The sequence below is a fragment of the Gymnogyps californianus genome, chromosome 6, assembly GCF_018139145.2.
Source record: "Gymnogyps californianus isolate 813 chromosome 6, ASM1813914v2, whole genome shotgun sequence".
In the NCBI taxonomy this organism is placed as follows: domain Eukaryota; kingdom Metazoa; phylum Chordata; class Aves; order Accipitriformes; family Cathartidae; genus Gymnogyps; species Gymnogyps californianus.
Genome location: NC_059476.1, coordinates 15,827,056 through 15,850,818, shown reverse-complemented (window position 1 = coordinate 15,850,818; position 23,763 = coordinate 15,827,056). Strand labels below are relative to the sequence as shown.

General features: G+C 41.1%; 1 protein-coding gene across 3 annotated transcripts in view; it reads right to left on the bottom strand.

Moving 5' to 3' along the window:
• BTRC (beta-transducin repeat containing E3 ubiquitin protein ligase) overlaps positions 1–23,763 on the bottom strand; it is a 118,811-nt gene that overhangs the window by 57,876 nt on the left and 37,172 nt on the right. For all 3 annotated transcript variants that reach the window (XM_050899192.1, XM_050899193.1, XM_050899195.1), the window contains one exon: positions 11,311–11,388. In XM_050899192.1, the coding sequence (XP_050755149.1) occupies positions 11,311–11,388 (78 nt within the window). The remainder of the gene's footprint in view (positions 1–11,310; positions 11,389–23,763) is intronic.

Sequence of the window (23,763 nt, the reverse complement as noted above, 5' to 3'; positions counted from 1 at the left end):
CACAGTCCTTTCCACCTTACTTCTTTACAGACCCCCTTTAAAGTTCACCATGAAACAGAAACAAAAAGGAGCACAGAAGCCCTATCTTCTCCATCGCTTTAGCAGTTCATGTTTTATTTCTCAGTGAGCTCTCTAACCAGAAAACAACCAGTGACAGACAGGAATGCAGAACATCCTGGCTTCAGCAGATCTCCTTACAAGTCATAACATTGACATCTGCTGTGACTAGCAGCCAGCTAGCAATTTCTGACTCTGGATCCAGAAGGAGAAACTGAAAAATTCAAACACACGAATCCTTTCAAAGTGCCGTGCAGATGAACAGAGTGCATCTTTCAGCAGGGGAGGTTCAGATTCAAACTGGGATTAGGCCACAAGCAAACAGAAGTCTGATGGACTCAACTTAGCCTCTTGCAAATATTTGCCAACATCATAAAACCATCACTCTGGTATGCACAGAACTTTCTCCTCAGAAGAAAGATCAGAATGGCATAAACTATTATAAATTGTGGCTTAGATGTAGCGGCTCAACTGGTGGACAGAAAGTTGACACCATCTGCTTTGAACTGACGTTCAGACAATACCATGCAAATTTCATTTTATAATCATCATGTTAGTTAAATTCAGCCAGATTCTAAAGGTGAAAAACCATGAAGAGCTCATAAGATTCTTTGTTCAGTATTTACATTTGTGTGATTTAACCCATTTATTGTAAATCTGTGATTTCTTTCATTTGCAATTTAATTCCTAAAATTCCAGTAGCAGTATTTCTGCACAACTTATCTGCTACATCCTGTAAATTTTATGAGGAGCCCTGACTCGAAGAAAGCTACTATTAACTCCACTTCGCAGATAAAAAGCTCAGCCACAAAAACATTTACTGAAAGCAACAAGGAAGCCTGTGGCTCCATGAACTGAACCATGAACCAAACTCAGATCTTGTCAGTGTTTTTCCTCCCAAGACAGGTATGCACAAACCTTGGTAGCAAGCCAGCTTTTTAAAAGCCGGGCTTACAACAGGCTTTCTCTCACATTTACAAATGGGAAAGAGCAGACAATCCAAATACACAAGGTGAAATACTAAATGCTAAATCTAAAAACCCTAGAACTTTCTGAGAAGGAAGGAAGCTCATTATGCCACTACTCAAAAGTTGTGTGCATGTCAGAACGTAGATACAAATAATTATTCCAATGCTTTGCTTAATTTTTATTACTTTCATCCACGTATTACATCTCAGTGTGAGCAGCACCAACTGAAATTCCAGCATAACTTGTTCATCAAATCCCACAACACTAGGACTAGTGACACTTGATGGAACTAGTATAGTATAAATTTAAAGCAGATAAAACGAAACACTTCTTCACACAGCAGGCAGTGAACTTCTGCAGCTTGCTGCCCCAGAACACCGTGGAGAGAAACACCACCAGCAAGTGGAAAAAGAGATTAAACAAACTCATGGACAGCAGGTCCATAGACTACTCGGCAGAGATATCCCCCAGACATCCCTAGTGCAACAGCAGTAGATGCTGCAGGAGCAGGAGGGGAATGGAGCACAGAGAGCAGCCCGACCCATTTGCTCTCATTCAACAGCATCTTTCACTGACAGTACTGGAGTCGACACTGGATGAGCAGACTCTGGGTCTGACAGACCTGGGCATTCCCATGCTATCAGTACCTCTCTGCCCTTTGACAACATGCTAACGATACTTAAATTCCTCCTTCCCAACCTTTTCAGCCACAGAAAGGAGAGAACAACATGCTTTTAGCGTGAGAATCAGCTTTTACACAGTAATTTTATTAAGTAAGGATCTATGTAAGTGCCAAATTATCAAACGATCATTTAGTCCTTCAGCAGCTCTTTGTTTCTCAATAGAAGTAGTGGGGGAAAAAAGAAAATTAAAAGGAGTACGTATAATGGATTCAACCCATCAGGATGCAGATTTGAGGAAACACTGATCTTCAGTTCAATGTCCATTACTATGTTTGCAAAGTTACAAAGTTCTTCTGTTCTTATTTTCACATTCTCACAGAAGAATGCATTATTAGCCTTGTGGGATGAATAAAAAGGGTAAAGAAGACGGATGTGCATGTTCTACAATATGTTTAAAAAGGTTTAAAGCAAAAACACAGAAGAAAGCCTAGTTCTCCCTTAAAGTCCAGGGGGAAAAAGAGGTAATGTCACTCTACTTAATAGGTCTCAATGGAAAGGTATTGATAATGTTGCAAAGAAGCTGCATCTGGCTCATGAAGTCAAGTCATAAGAAGCTGGGAGAATATATTGTGAAGGTAGTACTATATGGTTGCCTTCTAATGTTTCTCTGTAGGCAGCAGTTACTGGCTACTGTGAGACACAAGATTACTGCTGGACATGGAGATTTGATTTCATCCGATATTGTCATATTTGTGTTCATACACTAACAGTTACTAGTGAATAGACCTAACTGAAAGAATGAATGTCATCTCATCAAGTAATAATGCAGAGCCCTACATTTCAGGTGAAACATTTGATGGTGTCTCATGCTACACTGCAACATCAGAGGACCTCCTTTCATTCGTTCTGATGCCTGTGGGAACATTGACTAACCTGGAAGAAAACCAGGAAAATCAAAACCAGAACCAAGCCTCAGAAAAGCAAATTTCTCAAAGCTCACTTTTAAAGCTTGACCCTTTTATGAATCTCATCTAATTTGCACCAAAACTATTCCAAGTTTCTCCTCACCTTTCATCAAGATAAGAGGTTTCTTCACCAAGGAAAAGCAGTCTGAAATGGTAGCCTGGTTCAACACCACAGGCAGATAGCTTTGCGTTGGAGTGCTTTAATATGTTTTTATATTGCATATAAAGCATGCAAACATAAACCAGTTTGTTGAAAACTACCCTCTTTGTGGAAGCTGGCTGTAATTCTGAACAAGTTTTCAATTTTCGCACTGCTGCTAGGGTAAAACATTTTAAAGAGTTTAATTTTTACAGTGGCTTCAATGACACAAGATTATCTAACAAAGTAATGGTTAATCAATAGAGGGTTTAGTTGTCAGGTGAAACATATAACACACTAAAAGGGATTGATTGCAAGGCTCCTCCTTATTTACTGGAAGGTATATATTTAAAATGACACAAACTTGTTACCAAGCTGCATTCCTTTAACCTTGCAAAAGTCGTTTGAGAACAGTGTTAAGCAGCCCTATAGCAAAACAAGCTCTAATGAAAAAAAAAACAAACCTACAAATATATGGGAGCACCAAATCATGTCAGAAGCAGGGGAACCACAAAGCTGTATTCACTCTCAGCCAAAGGCTTAAAAAGCCACAGAGAAGCTAGACTATGGTTCACTAAAGATAGAGCTGTATCTGATCTCATTCCGTAAGTGTCTTTGGTTACATTTTTCTTTTTAAAGAAAGTATGATCCTGCTCTTTGACACAAACACATAAACATTTCTACTCTTGTCTGCGTAGCTCTGGACAAACACTGAATGCCAACCCGAAGCCTTGAACCCCAGGCAGAACTCTGTGTGTGTGTGTGTGCAGCTTTTCCGCCAACTGAAATCCATTTCTTTGGCCATTTATCCCAAGAATCCCCAGTCCCTGAACAAAACTCCACTTTTTAATAGAAGCTGCAACCCAGGAGTTCAATAAGATTTCCCCCCCCAACAGTTAATAATTACATGATTTATCAGAGAAAGATAACACTAATAAAAACACAGCAAAAAGACAAAACCCATACCCTCCCTTCAAGTCATTTTCAGGGAAAAGATTATTAAACTGTTCTTTTTGAACAAGGCTTTTGTAGCTAAGCACAAATTGCCAAACAGTTAGGAAAAAAGTTATTAGACTCAGAAGAATTCAGCAGAAGTGGGAAGTTATATAAACAAATCACTCCAGCAGATTTGGAAAGATCGCTTTCATCTTACTTAGTCTTAGGAGACTTGCATTAATTACCCTTTAAAGGTCTTTCACATGGACTATTTAAAATAAATGCAATTTATTTATTTATTTCAAATGAGGTGCTTCTTCTGAAAGAATTAAGTAATCTCAACAAATTTAAAAACGTTTTTATAAACAGGTAATTAAAAGAAGACTAGAATTAAGTCAAGCTGTAAGACATTACCCAGGATTCGCCACGATTATTTTCTTAAGACGAAATTTTTGTTATCCCTAGCCCAGCCTTGGGAAGGGTAGTCTCCACGGAAAGTCGTAAGACAAAATAAAGACTAGTCAAACAAAAAACTAGATCATTTACAGGATTTTCCCTAAAGCACAGTTTGTCATATTGCAATTACACCTTGCCGACTGTGAAAGCCAGAGTCCTTAATATTGCCACTAGAGGGAAGACGTGTCTCAACACATGGCAATGGTAGTTGGGGAGTGGGTTTTCTTGAGCAATTACCATAACAAAGCTCCCTTGGCTGTGTGTACCTTCTAATTACTCAGTACAATTAAAATGACTTACCTAAAACAAACAGCGCAAAAAAAAAAAATAAAAAGCCCCTAAAACAAAAAACCTCAAGACAATACAAACAAAAAGCCTTACTCCAATCTGCCTGTTATCTGAAATTACATTAAAGCTGAAGATCTTTTTTCCTCATCCATCAATGCACGGGGGTGGGGGAAACAAAAAAAAGAGTATGCCACAATGCCCAAACTCCACGGGGTTGTTCAGCAATGTAAAAGCATTAAAACAAACAAAAACAAAGAGCAAGGAGAACTAGATCTTTTGTTAAAGAAAAGAAGAAAAAAAACGAAAAAGGAAATGTCGTGGTATTTAGCCATCTGGTAGCTGCTTGAAAACAAATTGTCCTCAAAAGAGCAGAAATACAGTATGTCTTCTCTCAGTTCACTGGCTTATGAATCAGACTTTTTTTTTTTCCTTTTTTTTTTTTTTAAATACAGGCATGATAATGTTAGACCTCTGTGCTGCTGCTGCTTTCACTTCCCTCTTGTCCCACTGTGCAAAGATAACCATGGTCATCCCAATCAGATCCGGTTATTCCAACTTGGATGCATTATATGCAGTCTTTCGGGATACATCTTGTTGGGCCCATTGTTAAAAATCCCTCAGGATTTTTTTTTCCTCTTGACAGCTACTTGCTGATTTTTAAACCCTTAAATCTTTCATTTTATAAGGCACGTCATTAAGGGAAGATGGCAGCCAAGTGATTTTTCTTTCCATTGACAATTTGTGACATTTTTCCAGCAGCGTGCAAGGTGTTGAAAACCTGGCAGCTGTTACCTCCCGGGATGAAGCTCCTTTTTTATCCTCCCTTGACAGTTTAACTCAATGGGTCAGCACCTTTAAAGACTGCAAAGTACCACTGAAGTGGATGGAGGCTTGAATTACTGCTCCCTCCCTAATCAATGTAAACCCTCACTGCAGGTGAAACTCTTCATCTATAGAGGTGCATGGGGGAGGAAAATGTAAGGCCCTGAGCCAGATGGTTTTCATCTTGTTTTTTAAAGAAGAAAGGAACAAGCTAACAAGGGGACAGCTACTTTGTTAGCTTCTTGGCCTCTCTCATGGCTTTGGATCCGCAGGGTTCCAGCCACACAAGAGAAAGAATACAGAAAAACATAAACACTTAAAGAAATATAACTAGGGGGCTGGCAACACGCTGCTTTCAAAGAGTCGAGAGCCCTGTTCAGCGCTTTATTTATCACTGCCCACGTTCTTCGGATGGTAAGTGGACACGGACACAAAGGGCAGGGGGGAGCAGACAACACTTGCAATTTACTCAATTACAGAGGAATGCAGCAATGCAGCGGGGTGACAGATTCCTATTAGCACTAATGCTGAAAGAGCCCAGTGGCCTTTCCGCCACAAGGCAGCATTCCCATTGTAACTTAGACTCCAGCACAACCCGCCTTGGCTAGTTTTTTAACATGCATTAAGTGTCACAGAGGAATGGAAATTATTTTGTTGTTGTTGTTTGAGAATAAAGAAAAAAAAATTAAACAGAAAGAATAATCTTAGAAGTAAGACTAAGGATGTATTTCTAGCAATTTCAGGAGGCTTTTCAACCAGCAACTCCTTACTAGTGAGCGTTAATAGCGTAAAAGATGAGGTAACCAGGACAACTTTACAGACCAGGTACGTCCTGCCTCGGCCAGCTCTCCAACAGAAGGCAAATTTGAACTGCAGCATCTTCCCCAGAGGGAGGGAGAAAAGGAGGAAGGGAGCTGAAGGACCCTCGCTCCCTCCCCACCATGTAACCTTCCTCAACAGTCGAAAAGAGGGCTTCAACTTTGCACAGCAGAAATACTTTTGGAGTGGAGAAATACGCCTGGAGAGGAGCCCTAAGCAGCGGGATGAGGCTACCAGCTGGAAGTAAATGGTTGACAGTTGCTACTTTTTGTCTTTCCTTTGCTCTACCTTCTTTAACCGCTTTCTGCTTCTTATGGTTTGCTTGAGTATCGGCTTTAAACTCTTAAGATCAGACTGTACCTATTTTAACTTTGAAATAGCGCCTAGAGCACGTTTTAGGTGCTACATGTAATTTTACAAAATGATCTCAAATCCGTAAGAGTGAATTGAGGTAATATTCTGTGCCAAAATGGTAAGAGGAAAAATTCTTGAAAATGCTAAGGGGCCTGTTTGAATGGGGTAACAGACAGGGATTTTTTCCCCCGGACTTCCATCTGGAAGCTTACAGAAAGACAGCAGAGTCCAACGTGAGGTTTGCAGGAGGTACAGTGCGGCAGCCTCGCTGCTGCCGCCAGCATTTCCCCACAAGGCACCTTCGCCCACAGACAAACCACAGCAGCAAAAGGCACTTCATTATTGCTGCACTGAAGAGAAGGGAGGGAGGGTTTTAAACAACCTGCATTGTGCCCATCGTCTTTAAAAACCAGCGGGGTAATCAAGTTCAGGGCAGCCCCGGACAGCTGCCCTGTGACCTATTCATGTTGACCCCCACTATTCATCACTTTCCTTAGGACTATAAGGGCAAGCTCCCGGGGAGTGACCACCACAATAGACAGATACGAGCCAACAATAATACGGTTCCTGCAAAAAAACCAGATGGCACTGCAATAAATTTACAAATCTGCATTCATGGCTCTGTTAAAGACACCCAGAAGCTAAAAGGCTGGAGGGGCCCCCAGAGAGCTTCCCCTTCCCCGTTTCTAAAGGCCAGCTCTCTCCCCAAGACTATTGAGCTCATGTTCTTCATAAATGAAGAATGGAGACATAGCCCTTAAAATAACAAATGCCTGACCTAATCAATCTAGTGTTTGGGTCTAATGCTAAATGATAGGCACTGAAAACTAATTATGTTTTTTGGCAAGGAAGTTGAATTAAAATGGAAACACACAGGTTAAAAAGGCACTGAAGCATTTGCGAGTCCCTTTGAAAGGGCGGCACACACACACACACACGCTCACACGCAGGGCTTGAAACAGGAACCTGATTCAATAACTCATGCATTTATTTTTAAAATGAATCAGATTAGTCCCATGTGTGACCTGCCGGTCCATCTGTATGAGCTGGACTTAATGGGCACTCTTCTCACGCTTACTTCAGTTTGAAGTATGAGAGAGATAAATTTAGTTTAATTTTCAACAGATCAAGCTATCCATTTTCCAAATGGACCATCTGGATCAGCCTATTAAAATTAATTTATAACTTTGCAGTGTGAAAATTCGTTTGTTAGCTTAAACAAAGTTGCCAAAAACTTTTGCCACTTGTCATTGTTTTTTCTGAAGTCTGTTTTCATACTATGATTTTCAGTTTACCCCTTCAAAATTTAATTTTGTCAGATCAAGCACTCAACAAGAACTGGACGTTTGCATCCTTACTTCAAAATCTGTCATAGCTTAAATGTTTTCACTGTTCCAGCTAACAGTGTCAAGTTCATTGCCTTTTTCTGTTTCCCTTTCCAGTGCTACTTTCCATGTCTCCTCTGCCTTGCTGCCCCTCATGCACCTAGGAGTGGCTGTGCCTCCCACTTCCAGCACACCAAGGACACAGCTCCACTTGTTGAGACTTCTGAAGACAACCTTTTCCAAGAACCATTTTAATCAACAGAAGAACTCGCTACAAGAAAGACATTGAGGTGCTGGAGCACGTCCAAAGAAGAGCAACAAAGCTGGTGAAGGGTCTAGAGAACAAGTCCTACAAGGAGTGGCTGATGGAACTGGTGTTGTTTAGCCCGGAGAAAAGGAGGCTCAGGGGAGACCTTATCGCTTTCTGCAACCTCTCCTAAAAGGAGGTTGTAGCGAGGTGGGTGTCGGTCTCTTCTCCCAAGTAACAAGAAATAGGACAAGAGGAAATGGCCTCAAGCTGAGCCAGGGGAGGTTTAGATTGGATATTAGGAAAAATTTCTTCACTGAAAGGGTTATCAAGCACTGGAACAGGCTGCCCAGGGAAGTGGTTGAGTCACCATCCCTGGAGGTATTTAAAAGACGTGTAGACGTGGCACTTAGGGACATGGTTTAGTGGTGGACTTGGCAGTGTTAGGTTAACAGTTGGACTCAATGATCTTAAGGGTCTTTTCCAACCTAAATGAGTCTATGATTCTAAGAATTTATTTCTCCTAGTAAGAGGTCCATAGCACTAAGTAATGGGGGTCTTCAACCCCTGCTTACAACTTCAGATGCTTAAGTAACCATTGCACCCTCTTATTACCTCCACCTTCCGGTATGTCTGTTCCACAAACCCACCTGATAAAACATTTATGGCTAAGGCTCCATACCAGCACAGTAAACAAGGCAAGAAAAGGTAATGCACCTTTACTTAAACTTGTCAGCAGCTGAACATGTCAAGACATCATACTTCCCCTGAAGTGGTCTGATGCATCTCATTAATTTTCTAAAACTAATCAAAAAGTACTAAATATGTGGACACTTTCACTGGAAAGACCATTTAAGTAAAGAGACTTCTCTACCCACATACACACATTCAATTCTTCTGTGCATGTAGGTCCATGTTCCCCAATAATGAAATTTTAACAGTGGTGTCTTAAGGCAGGGACATAAAATATGAAACTGCACACTAAATATTTACCAAGTACTAGTACTGAATTCAGCACTTTTTGTGCATTGCTGCTTTGACAGCGTTTGCAGGTCAGATCTTTTTGGTTTTACAAAGTATGGATAGATGTAAGGCAAGGTAGCCACTCTGTTGGAGATGCAGATCTTTCCAATAAGTATCACTCTACTCATGGCTGCATATATGTCTGATTTCTGCACTTAAGAGTTGGAAAACTCCCCACTGCTTATTGTCCATCACTAATAGAGAAGAGGAGCAATCTGAGCTCCCAAAATGCTCTGACAGCTTCTATTTATGCCGACGTAAAGAAACCAAAATTCCTTCTACCGCAGGCAAAAAATCATAGTCAACCACCTCCTATGATCTAGACAAGAGGGCACCTGCTTTAAGACTACAGCTTGAATTTGTCCACAAACACTGTTCTCAACACAAAAGGCCCCAGACAGCAATCAGAAGACCCAAGGATTTTGTCGTGCATGTCACTCTAGAGACTGGACACAAAGATGGAGGATGATACAACATCTCTACAGTATGCTGAAACACAGCTAATCATCTTTGTTGTAAACGATGTTCATGTGAATTATTTCCAATATGAAATATTTGGACAGTACAAGTGGTTTTTTAGGTGTATTCTTGATATCTAGGCACGCTGGTTACGATGAATTGTAGGCCTTTGTGAAAGACAGCTTTAGCTGGACACTAGAATACTTCTGCAGATTGAAGTATAACAGAAGGGAATCCTAACTTGAGAAACTGTACCTTCTTGATCTGTATAATACTGCTCTCATGAATGTTTGTCTCCTTCACCAATAAGCATGAGGAAGGACTCACTGCAATGAGAAGGCACACAAGACAGGTAACTCATGTTCCTTTTGACTTAACGTCTCTTACTATGAACCTTTTCTTGGAGAAGAGACATACACCTTTTCTTGTTGAACCTGAAGGCTTGCCATCAATAAGATAACTCTAAGATGAAAAAAACAGTTTTCTGGTGTGCTGGGCACCTTGTTGGCTGTCCTGGGGATACACAGTAGGGTCCTGGTAACTTTGCCCTCTTTCTCTAGGTCTCATTGTTTGTTGCTGAATGACAGAAACTTTTTAAGTATGGTGTAACATATTTAATCAATTCTACAAGGTAATATTTCTCAGCAATATCTGGGACCTTACTCATTATCCTAGCATATTGTCTCCTGTTTAAAAGACTTACATGGACTACATTTGTCAGATGGACCTGTCTTAGCCACATGTAGTCCTTCACATGACACCTACTCCCACAAAATCAAACACTCCTAATACAATACATTGTTTAAAAAAAAAAAAAAATCACCCAAAAAACCAACTTTGAGCACAAAACACACTATATCAAAAAGATATTCCTTCCTTTACCATGGTTTTGACCCACAATTTCTCTTGGAAATAGCAACAGTGGGGCAGTGTAGTATCACCCTATTCCTCTGCCTGAGACTGCTGCTCCTATAGCAGAAATGCAGAAAGAAATGTGCCAATTCCTCAGCTGTTGCAACGTGTGGCCTGGGGTATTCACTTAAGTCACCTTCATCAATAGTTTTACTCTGATACACCAGGCAGCAGACTTGGGCAGCTGAGGCATGGACATATTTTTGCTTCTGCTGCCTGAAGGTTGCAGTGGGGAGAAAAAGCAAGGAGCTATGTGAAACAGGATCTGAAATCACTAAAACCAACTTAAATCCCCCAGAAATCACAAGCCAGACCCCCTTTGTTGACCATGTGGATCAAAAGTGTGATTCTTTTGAATTGCTAAGAAATTTGCTTTACTGTACATAAAAGGCAAGGAGATTATGTTTTATCAGCCTACTCCTTCTCCTTACTACCCATTAGTAATTCATGCGAGTGTAGAAGAAACAAAACCAGGTCATTTTTCAGGTTATTAACCTGGACATCACCTCCAAGAAAATTTACCTTCAAGGGTAATGAAAAGCTTAATTGTTCTAGAACACTTTGAGATTCTTGAACATATGATCTGAAGCAAGGCAAAATATACTACAAATGAGACAGCAACAATTGCAGAAGAAAAGGCTGAAGAGGTCTTGATGAATGGAGAAAGGTAAAACTAGAGAGTCACAGCTGACTGTACTATACAGAAATCTAGATTTCCTTAGAAAGAGTCATCAAAGTCTCCTGAAAGCTAAATCTATGTGTCTGATTTTCCTGGGTACAATGTGACTTGCTCAGACTTCAAAGGAGAAAAGAAAGGGTTTCCATGAGCACAAGTCAGACTTCAGCTTCCAAAAGCATTTAAGGATTCAAATAGCTAGAAAGTTTTATTGCATTTTTAAAGAGACTGATCACATACCTGTCTAAGTGAATTCTTCTCAGGAATGATCTTCCTAGGGGGCTCATCATTATTACAGTCTTCTCTCTCAGAGGAATTCTGTGAAAGAAAGTAAGCTTTAATTCAGTTCTTATCCCTAATATTACTCTGCGAGGAGAAAAGAAACAGAATATTTGTACTACACAGGCTGTAGTATTTTACGCATACATACACCGGAGGCTAACTTGTACTTTTAAGCCAAACAGCTTGTTATGGCAGAGAAAGAATTTCTCCTCCTCAACACAACAATGTACCACTGTGCAGGTATCTACTGAAGAAGGCTGTGCTTTGGGGATTTATTCTGAAACTACCAATAACGGCCACTTTGAAAAGCTTGAAATGGTGGTTGGATAAACATGACAACACCAGTGCTCCTGAACACCCCAGAATAACTATTTAAAACAGTGGAACCTGTTGAAAACAAAAGGTTGTTAATGGGTGCAACTGTTGTTCTCTGTGCCCCTATGCTTTTAATCTGCCTAACAATTATTAATTGCACTGAGTCTGCTTGGCTGCCAAAAATCATAGAGAAATTACGTTAGCGCTAAATTCTGGTGAAAGAGATTGTCAGGAGATCCTTCAAAAAAAAAAAAAATTGTGTAGGTAGCGTATGATATCATGGCTATGTTTTTCACTCCTGCCCCCTGACTCTACATACACATACAATTTCTAGAAAGACTGATGCTCTAAAACTTAAGCTGCCATCTCCAAAAAAAGAGCATCAGTAAGACAAGAGAAGGTGGACAAGAAGAATATGAGGGCTTTTCCAGCATGAGTAAGAAAGACCACCAGCAGACTTTTGTCCCGTTAACCTCATGATTAAAACCAATTATTACTTGCTTGAGAGTAAAGACAGGCTACAGTTTATTGCAGGACATGCACAGTCTGTAGCAAACATTTGGTTAAAAACTGCTGGATACGTGGTGGGAATTGTGTCCGCACTGCCGAAGTCAGCTACTCTGGAAGACAGCATTCATTTGCATGAGTTCAGCCACCACGTTGACAATGACAGCCAGCTTTGGGGGAATCCCACACACACATCTAAAATCAGTTTGATCACCACAGTATTCATAGCCTTAGGCCACATTCCCACACATTCAGTAGTGAGCAACTAAACTGGTTTTAAAGAGATACAGAAAAACTGCTTAGGGAGTGCTGTGCCAGGAAAAGGGTGGTTTTCCAGTTACTTGCAGACAAGCTCAGGAGCATGTATTTTAAGGCAGAAGTTTGGATTCTGTACCTCTCCCCACTCGGTCCCCCAAATAACCTGTCCTTTGCTGAGCACGGCTCTGCCCGGTTTCTTGCAGAGCCAGCTTCCAGCCCAACACCTCAGGAGACAGAAGTGGCATCTGCTGGCAAAGGAGGAGCTGGGCCCTGCGAACAGCCAGTGTGGCAGAGCAGGGCTAGCAGAAAGCAAGCAGGCCGCGGGAAGCCATCAGAAGAGCAGTGTGCTTGTGTGTCCACTGCAGTGCTCCATGATCAGGCACCGTCTAGGCAGCTCAGGTTTGCTGGTCTGGTGAAGGGGAAGAAAAGGTACAGCCAGGGGGTAGGGCAGGGGTAGAAGCTGTTTGCTGAGAAATGGCAGATAAGGGCGGGGGGGGGGGGGGGGGGGAACACAACAAAAAAAACCACTTGGGATGTTATAAACTGGTCAGGAGGATTCTGTGTAAATCAAGGCTTGCAGACCAACTAGCGATTTTGGATTTTTTTTTTTTAAACAAGATATAGAACCCGCAAGGCACCATGACACCTGGGGTGCTGTAACCAGGGTTTTATAATGGAAATCAATCCTAAACAGGCCTGATAAATCGCTGTAAGAGGCCAGCTTTTAAAAGTTTTCATACGAGGTCTCAGCCAGGACCAAGTTATTACATTAAATCCAGCTTAGAAAGGACTGTGATCGTAAAAACATACAAGCTAGAATCACATAACTCCAAAAAGGAAGGTCAGACATTAAAGCTGCTCTTTTCTGCTCATGAAATACAGTTTAGTAAGTGGTTAATTCAAGTAAGGATTTTAATTTTTGCACCTTTGGGAAAAAGTGCGAGAAACATAAGAATCTGAGGTGAGTTACTATACATTTCCAGGAAATGCATTTGTTGGGGGGATGAGGGGTTGTTTACTATTTCTGGATGCTTTTTCAACATCCACCCCCTTCCCTACAAACAGAGCCAAAACGATTTCCCCTTCCAAATCATCTTTCTACAACAGTGAAATCTTGCATTCTTCTCACCTTTCAAAGCCATTAAGGATCCTCCCTCAAAAAAACATCAAAAAGCAGGAAAATCAGTGCTGCTGGTGAACTGTCAGCCCTTATTTTGAAATTTCTAGTTACTGCAAAGCATCAAGTTATCTACTTTTTCTTTAAGCTCAGCATCTAATTTTAAAAGCAAGCAGAGGACCATTTTGCATTCATTATCTTTATAGGTGGCAAGGCTAAGAGGTTGGCTGAACAAAGACCAGACAAAGACTGCCAAGTGCATATGGTGGTTCACAGCTTGGTGTCTCACCATTCTACAGCACCAACACAGCAGCTCCGATAGCAGACTATTAAAGAGGAGCGCTGCTCATGCACTTTTGTCGGCAAGTAAGTTACGCTTGGTGAAGACAGAATGACTGGAAAGCATTACACTTAAGAAAAAGCACAGATGTTTATAACTCCCGCTCGTTTCTCAGGAATAGGAAACCCATCAATCCAGGTGCAGGTACAAGACCCTGCATATTTCAGGACTAACTGTAGCTGCGCAGAAGTGATTTTCACTTGATAGGGCAACACTTAGCCATGGCCATGGGAAGAGCATAACGTAATCGACTGAAACGGTACGTCTATATATTTCTCCTTGCTGAACAAGGTGGGAGGAGGGATAAACATGTGTGAGGTCAGAATAAGGTTTGCTTCAGCAGGACTTCAGTGATGCTCTCGGCCACAAGAGAGGCAGACAAAGGGAGGAACCGCTCTGAGCACCCTCTCGTGGTTACTGAAACGCACGTCTCGGGCACAGACCTGGAAAGAAGCATGTGGTATCCAGACGGTAAGTTGGGTGTACTCACTGGGAATATTAAAGATCTGCAGCGACTGTACTTGATACGTAGTAGAGGAACGATGGAATTTGTCAGGGTGAAAGAAGTGAAGAAAACCAGTGCATACAGAAAGCTGAAAAGCCATACAAACTCCCTTCTGTCAGGGAAAATTTTTAAATCCCACAGGCAAGCCTTCCTTCATAGACTAAAACCAGCCTGGCCAAAAGTGTTTGCGCTTGCATGCAGGGGTCTCTCCTTTTGAACAAGTACAAGCAAGATAAGATGAGAAATGCTGAAGTCTCCAAAGCAGAAATTGATCAATCTTGGTGAGATAAATACTGCCCCTCCCTTTCCACAGACAGGTAAAATATTTTTTTTTTATTTGCCCAAGGTCACACAATGACAATGGAAGCATTGGGAAGAGAAGCCAGGAAAGCCAAGCTCATAGTTTTTGTAACCTTCAAAATTTCTCTCCAACAGGAGGTTCCTGTAAAGGGGCTCTGCCCTCCATAGCTCATTTTTCCTAAAATGGCTACTGTCTGTAATGAAATCCTTTTAAATCTGATTTGCATTTAAAACTTCAGCCTGTAATTAACGGAAGATAACTCCATGACAGGTTGTCTTAAAGACCACTACGAAATTACTACTATTTAACTCTCCCCATGAAGCCTCCTCCACCACTAAACACAACATGGTACAATGCATATGAAATCCCTAGACTGAAATGTTTGACAGGAGATGACATGCAGTATTTTGTGTACACAGCCCAGCAAAACACTGCTGGGAACAAGATATAATACATGGAGAAATGCACTCGCAGGGACTACCAATTGGGCAGAGCTACCTTTAGCACCGCCTTGCTCGTCGTGGTGGAAATCAAACCCCTGCCAACTGGGGGAGGCTTTCTTTGGTGCTGTTCTGCCCTGCACTAATTATAAAAGAGTACAGACGCAGCCTTTTTCCAACTGTGGGGAGGTGGGGGTGGAGGAGAAGCGTGTGTCTACGCAAAGAGCACAACTATTTTTTTATGCTTTCAAATTCTTAATCCTGTTTGGAGCTGTCAGTGGGGGTTAATGGAAGCCTTGGATAGGAGAATTCCAATCTGGTTGGCAGATGGATAGGTTGGTTATAGCTGCATAACTATGTCTTGCCTGCAGGCACAATTCAGAACACTGTTAAAGCAATATAAAGTCTCTGTCAAGCTGAACCATTTGGATCAGTAGCAAGGAGAAATAATAATAAAAAAAGGAGTTCATTTCTGGGCCTTGCGCGTTTATGCTAGTATGCAGAAACTGATTAATTGTCATCGTGTGCTGGTCTGCTATACCTCGGATTTCTACTTCTGGAGTAGATTTTGCATGCTAATATAATCATTCTCCCTCTTGAGACATTAGCAAATAATCAAATGAAAAACAGGATCATAATTTACTGAGATTCGGGCAATTCTCTATGCAAATTTGACTTGTTATTGCTGCTGCCTCGTTAATCTGAATGCCTTTGACAAACTCCTTTGATTTATGAACTCATGACAACTCCAATGTGTATATATTTTGCTAGATTGACATTATCATTAAGAGTGGGTGGACTGAGCTCACATGAATGGCTGATTTTATTCGCTGGTGTCTGCTGCTCAACAGCTGAGCATCTCCTTCTCACAAAGCCCCTGAGCGCCAGGCTCTTCCCATCTACCCATCCATTCATCATCTCGATGTTAATTGGCCCAGGCTTTAAGCAAATTTTCAACACGATTTAAAGGCACGATGACACTGATTACTGACCCTCTGCCATACGGTGCCTATTGATTAACCTGACAGAGATGATGAGCTTGAGGGAAACTAGGTGTGCGCGGACCTCGGGGGCGGGGGGGGGAAATATTGTTTATGCAGGCAAAACACTTGTCATTATCCCAAAGGCCAGAATTTGTGCTGCACTGGCCCTTAAAACACACTATTGCTTTAAACACCTGCATCCAATACAGAAAATGCTTGCTTGCTGTGGAAAAATGATTACAAATTTGATGTCATGTGCAGTCTGTATTTTAATCGAGTTCCCTGATAAATAGACCCCCTCAAGCCAATCAAGTCTCGCTCTAGCCATTGCGTGCGTATACATCAGTTCGAACAGAAGCCTGGGCAGGGTGTGTTTTTAGTGGTATCAGCAGATCCAACCGCATGTAGGAAATCTACTTGGGTATTTCAGGTCTCTAAGCAAATAATACAGTGGGAACACAGTGTCCAAACAGTTACAGTAGAGTAAATGTTTCAAGGGCAAACTGGATGCCAGACATAGCTGTCTCGGTATTTCTGTTGCCACATTAAAATAGATGCTTTAGCACACACCAGTGAAATAGCGCATTTCTCCTTTTCCAGTGCAAACTGTTGATAAGACCTGACCCTCAAGCTCCTAGGTGCATGGAGTGAACGCAGCATATTATCAGAGCTTGAAAATAACTGACATCCTCTTTCATGTTTCTTGAAGTGTCCCTGCGCTGCACTTGGTCCTCCTCACCAAGGACAGAGGGGTACTGTCTCAGCCAAGAGGGAGCCACTGAATAAAGTAGGTACATCAGCATTCTGCCTGCAGACTGGTGCTATATGAAAGGAAAAGGAAGCAGAAGGCCTGTTTAACCCCCGCCCAGCCCCAGGTTAAGTCTGTCAGTCAATGCACGCTGTTGTTCTTTCCCAATTCAAGCCAGCAGCCTGCCAGCAGTCAGGATGTTTCTCTTGTTTAGGAGGGGGGGCACCTGGGAGGCAGGGGGTGTTGCCCCAAGATGCTACGAAGTTAGTTGTCTTCTAGTTTGCATCAATTTCTCACAGAAAACAGGACAAGGAATCATCGGGTAAAGGTATGGAGAAATTAGCTGCAATTGCCTGATGCCCATGTCAGCCAGAGTGGACTGAAAAGTGGAGGGGGATGGAGGGAGGAGAGAAAAAGAGAGAGATGTGTGGAAATAAGTGTCAGTCTAAGACTAGAGGCACATATAAGCCTTACATTCCCTTTCCAATAACCTTTGTAAGTGATAGATGAGTCCAAGCCCATTGTTATCGTTAAGGGACTGTCAGCATCCTGATTTTATAAATGCTGTCTGTCAGTTTATAAATATCTCAGCCATTTCAAACAGTGCTAGGATGAATCCTGGCATAGCCAATGTCAGCCTGAAAGCAGTATTACTGTTAAAAAAAAAAAAATGGGTTTAACATCTGCTAAAAACATTTAAGGATAGCATCTCCTTTTTCTCCTATCATGAGGCCCGAAACATTCAAATCCATGCTTATTTGGCTAGCCACTACAATATATAAAAGCAGTCCTTAACATTGGTAAGGTTCTTTGAGAAAAACAAGTATGAAAGCTGCAAGTTTGAAGGCAATTCTCTGCCTGTTTGGTAGATAAAACAAAAATGACAGCTGTAATACACAGGGAGATCCACAGCAATGAAAATGCAGAGATAAGTATCAGACCCCATTCCTCCTTGGCATTTGCTGCTCTGAACATTCACCGAGATTAGATCCTTTTAGAGAACACCATAAATTGCAATGTGTAGGCACAAGGGGGTGACTTCAGCCCAGAATGAAGGCACAGACAAGTTTCCCAGCTCTTACAAGTTTAAAGTTAAATGGTACTTTTCCAAGGGGTTTATGGCGAAGCATTAGAATGATGGAAGAAGAGGGCAGAGAAACTGCAGCCTGCCTTGCAGTGACTGATATCGGAAAAGGAAAGCAAATAAGCTAAACTGGCTTTCCAGTTCAGTGCCTGCTTTGCAGACTGGTATGCACGTGTATCATGTTTATATATCTATTACCTTGTTAGCTGCACAGAATCCTGGCTTTTTTTCCTCCAGTACTTCTATAAAATCCCCATGATAGGGGCTGCTCCACCTCCACCCTGAATGTTTGTGCCTATAGAAATGAAGTTCAAATTCATGACCGAGCAGCTCAGGTACCTACTATAACCTAAATTCTTAAAACTGAAGCTCTGACAGCAGTGAAAATGGAAAAGTACAACACTGCCCCTCCAACCAGCCACATACATGCATGTTCACACAAGTCCTAGTTTGGTCTGCACCTATGTTAACGCTGCCCATGATAACCTTTTTTTGCAGTTGAAGACCAGCACAAGATTCTGGTTTTTACATCTGTAGAATGGATCCTTCATATTTTTCCTTATTTTTCATGCAAATCATTAATTAGAAAAATACACATTTTCAGAGCAATGAGACTTGATAATGGAACTTCATGACATCAAGAAGAGTTTCTCATCAAGTTATTTAACTTCTTAATTATTGGTTGGTTGTAAAGGGTAATTTAAAGGTGTGGGGAGTCTTAGCATTACTAGAAGAACAGTAAATTCAGTTTAATGTTAAAATACCAAATATCTGATGAACAGACACATTTTAAAGAGCACAAATCTAGTTGTAGTTAAAAAATAAACAGAAATTCAGATGCTGGGAACAAGTCATTTACGGAAATTTTAAAAAGCTGGGGGGGGGGGGGGGGGGAGGGAGAGAGAGAGAGAGAGAGGGAAGAAGATGGCTAATGAGAACAGTCTTTCCATGTTCCCCAGGAAGCAGCCCTGCTTAACATTTCTGTTCTGTGAATTTAAGAGAGTCAGCAGTGGTAAATTTGTTTTTAATATTCAAGCTTTCAAGCCTTGCAAGCTAGTTGGCCAATGGCCCTTTCTATTCCAATGTTTGTTGGTGCCTTATTTACACAAGCATTACATCCGGAGAGCCTTTGAATTATAATTTCACGTGGATTAAGGGAAGAACATTTGCTTCTGCTAATCAGGACATCTGGTTATTTTTGTAACTCACAGACATCTGCATTAAGCAGTTCGACTTCCCCATTCCTCATAACAAGGTTAGAGCTTAAGAAGCCTCAAGGACCTCTAGTTGAATTGTATTATTTGCATTTTCTCACAGCCAGGTCTGCTTCAGAATTTCTTTTCCTAAATAGCACAAATCGATCAGCACCTTCACAGGTATACATATGCTTTTATAGCTAGCACTTTCTATGCATGATTTTATAGCATATAACTTGTACTCCAAGATTTTATAGTAGTTCAAAGCTATCTACATCTTTTTAAGGAACAGAAAGCACATATTCCCAAAAAGCATGGGTGAAAACATCCAATTAACCTTATGATACACATAATATAGGTATACTTCCAAATACCCAACCTGGCCACTTATGTAAGACTGGTGTCAGGACTTGTTCTGAATCTTGTTATAACTGTGCTTTGGTTTGTCTCTTATCAGCAACGTATCCTGCATATCTGCTCCCCACACTGAACAAAACAGTGTTCTTCCCTTTCTATTCTTCAGGACAACCTTCATGATTTCTCCAATCTTTTAAATTCGTGCTCAAATTCTTCTTTAAACAGTTTCTGCTGAGGTTAAATTTCTCTGTCAGACTGTGGAATTGTGCTGCACATACTTCAGGAAGAGGGATTTCGCATGCAACAGAAGCCTTTTAGAGAAGAACTGAATCAATCAAGGCTTGGCTCTCGCTTCTTTGTTGCTTTCATTTTGCTACATTCCTTTCACAAAAATTCATTTTCAACACTCATCCCAGGGTGTTAAAGTACTGAAGTTTAAAATTATACACTCTCATTCTCAGTTCACAGGATTTTTCCCTCCCCTGTCCACAAATCATAGCTTTTATCAGTGCTTTTGTATGCTGGAATACGATGTTTTCTTGATTTTTTTTCCCCTACATGCAAGGGGGGGGGGGGAAAGCACAAAGTCAGCTTTTACAGGCTCTGAACATAAGCCAACATCCAAAAAAGATGTCAAAAACATATTTCTAGTACTAACAAGAGTTAGCAAGAGCCAACAGATCCGGGGAGAGTTTTTTAAAACTTTTTATTTATTAAAATTCTCTAGATACAGATTAACTTTCTTTGTACAATATTTATTACAGCTTCATCTGCATAGGAGCTGCAAGTGCTCTGAGAAATGGTTTGTAAAATTGGCGAGTTTTGCTGTAGATTTCATGTCCTTCTTGAAGCATTATTTTCTAACTTTTTATAACTACTTCCCTCAAAGGACCAATGCTGTCTCACTGGCCTCACTATAAAATCCCTTCCCCTCCCATCCCTGGTCATCAGCTACACTTATTTTGATCCCCGTGCCCCCCCCCCCCGCCCCAACCTCTCATTCTGAGCTTTCCTGTCAGGTAGACAAAAAGACCTCCACTTCTCATCACACCCCTTCCTTAGAGCCCATAGCTTTCTCGCTCCCAAACATCTAATTCAACCATGCTGTCCTCATCACGCTGTACTGTTTTATGCTTTTCTTGTTGTTTTTTCCTTCCTATTTTTCATTTCAGGAAAGGGGAAAAGGAGATACAAAACAAAGGTATGAAGCAGAAGTTAAGCCATCTGCCCAAAGTCAAAATGACAGCATGGGAGAACAAACCCCAAATTCTGTGTCCCACACTGTGTTAACTTTTTAGGCTCAGTTCCTTCCCAAAATAGTGAATGAAAGCAGCTCACTTGTTTAACGAAATGGCTACTCAGTGATCTCACTGCAGTGTTAGACTGATATGAATTCACAGCATATTGTCTGCACCGCAGTATGTAGAGGCACTCATACCTTTATGTCTTAGACAATGTGAGCCAGGTGACCCTGCAGCTAAAGCCACTTGGTTTTCAATCTGGAACAGGTTCAAAGTACCTACAGAGTCACCGCAGAACAGTTCAGGTGACATAGCTCCACCTCCCCGACATGTCTCACAGTAGTAATTTGTCCATACAGCTAGGGCTTGGTGCTTTTTTCAGCCTCCAAAGCTACATCCCTTACAGGAAGCATCATCCACCACTGAACTATGGGGCAAATTTAGTTAACTTCCAATACGTGGTGTGTTTACTTCCATACAGTGCTATTGAAAAACCTCATTGCTGATATAAAAAAAAGGTGCGAGTCTAAACATGTCCCAACCTTCCATCACATCAAGAAAAAAAATTTTATAATCCTCTAATAAAAGAATGGAAAATTACACATTGGGCACTGCACATTATAACATTTGGCTAGCAAGTATCGCGGCCTTTTAACAGCTGCCACCCAAGAAACAAACCCCTGGGTCCTCCTGATTTGGCCAGACAAAATTTGAATGGGGTAACACAAAAGCCCCTCCTGTAACATTTCAGTTTAAAAGCTCACTATTAGGTTCTGCTATTACAAAATAATTCCAACTCTGAAATGCCATCTTCTTGAACTAGAGCAAGGAGTTACAAAATATTATTACAAATCTCACTCTGCTGGATAAGGAAGAAGAGTTGGACCTGCTATGGAGACCATCAAATGGGGTGGGTAGTCAAGCAGTCAAAGAAGGAAAGATAAAGGTGTATATAGTACTTCGCCTTCAGATACCTTGGGGCTAGCAAACATTTTGTTCCTATAGGAAATTATACAGCTCTAGATCACTGCCTATTGAGATCCACTATTCGCAGCTTTTTGCTACAACATGAATGGCTTATTAAACCTACAACGTATCTGTTTTAGTTAACTTCTCAGTGGAGAGGGGCCAGGAAAACAAAATGTACTTAAATGCTGAATTTTTTTTTCCAGCCTGAATGCCTTTCATCCAATAAGACATTCAAAGCAGTGACCCAGCAAATGGATTGAAAAAGCAATCTTCCGTCTCAGTGCCGCATTATCATTCCTATTCAGTATTCTCGGTGAGATATCTCAATCAGCTGGATGTGTGTGTAAGTGACAGCGCAGCCCATTGCTGGGTTAATTAAACATTTGACTTTAACACCCTCCCCGTCATTAAGCAAATAAAAACAGATAATTCAAACTGCACTTCATCCACGGGGTACACAACATACATGTCAAAATTAAGAGAGTCCAAGGCCCTCAGGGAGTTCTACTCGGGGAGGTAATCAGTTTAAATCTTATCTGGTTTATCAATTATTCTATTGATTAAAGCAGGGTGATTATACAAAACTCCCTCTTGCCACATGGGATACATGTCAGCAGAGCAGGACAACACAGGGAGGCTCAAAAACGATTTAAAGAAAATACAGACAGATGAATAACAGTCTATTAGTACATGCCAGCAATCCATAGATGGAAAGCCTGATTCTTCTTTTTAAGCAAGTGAATTAAAGTCCTTCCAAATTAGAGTGCCAATGTTGTTACCTCACCTGCTTTAAAATCAGATCTATATGTTGAAAGGGTAGCATTTCTTCGTTTTAAGCAGATGATTTCTTGCCCGGTATTTGAAACATGTTTTATTGATACTGGTCTTGGAACATAGCAAAGACACCAAACACAAGAAATCCCAGACGTTTAAAAGGCATTATACTTCTCTATCAATGACTCTCAAAAAGTGGATGGAAAGGGCATTCTCAGTACTTGAACTCTCCCACATACATACATGACAGAGCCATAAGTAAAATGTTGTATTTTAACGATTAAAGTGTGACAGCTCATCTCAGACATAAAAAGATTGTGCTTTGGAGTTTTGGAGATTTTTTTGTTTTGCAGCCCTCCAAAGCGAGATACCAGCAGCTGTGGGAGCTGCCAATGCCACATTCTCCTGATTTTCAACAAGCCCTCACACGAAATCCAACCACATTAGTCCTTATTGCAACTTCTCGCTTGCATACAGCCACAGTACACAAAGCAATTCCAGTTACTTCTCATTTTTTGTTTCCAGGTGAAGAAAGGTTCAAAGGACCTCTGTCTCTTCCAAGGTCTGTTCATGTCCGGAGTCTGTAAGCACAGTCCCACCTCCACTATCTTCCGAGTAACGTTTTGTTTCAAGTTTTATTGTCATATCCTAAACTGGATCCTAAACTGGCCTGTACAAGACCTTGCCTTACATGTAGATACAAAGCAGGGACCTTTTAAAAATGAAACACTGCAGTCTAGGAGAAAACAACAATTGAAATTTGTTTCTAAAGTTCCCTCAAAACAAACAATTAGCAGCAGCAGAAAGATCAGCTTTAAACTAGGGACTTTTTTTTTCCCCCCCGTAACATCTCCTACAATCTGCTTCATAATGGTCAGAGTGGTAGCACAAACTATTTATTAGTCATCTCATCACATCTCAATTTTTAACCAGGACAGAGGGTACAAACCACAGTGGTCAAAACACCAACAAGTCGGAGAGCCCCAATGCCCCACTGCCCAGTGCTGTTGGAGTTGCAGTCACAGAAATTTTAAGAAACAAGGACAGCTAAAAAGCAGGCCTGAGGTATGTTCTTGCCCTTCACCTTCAGAAAGGGATTATATGCCACTCCATATTGGCACTGCGTGTGCATCCAACCATACTTCAGCCTCTTCCTCATAGATCTCTTTTCTTCTTTGGAAGCAAACTAGTAGCCTGCATTAGCATGCTGTATTTTACTCTCACCACTAGAAATACTGAGGGTGCTATTTGTAATTGTATTCTTTTAAGAGGTTTG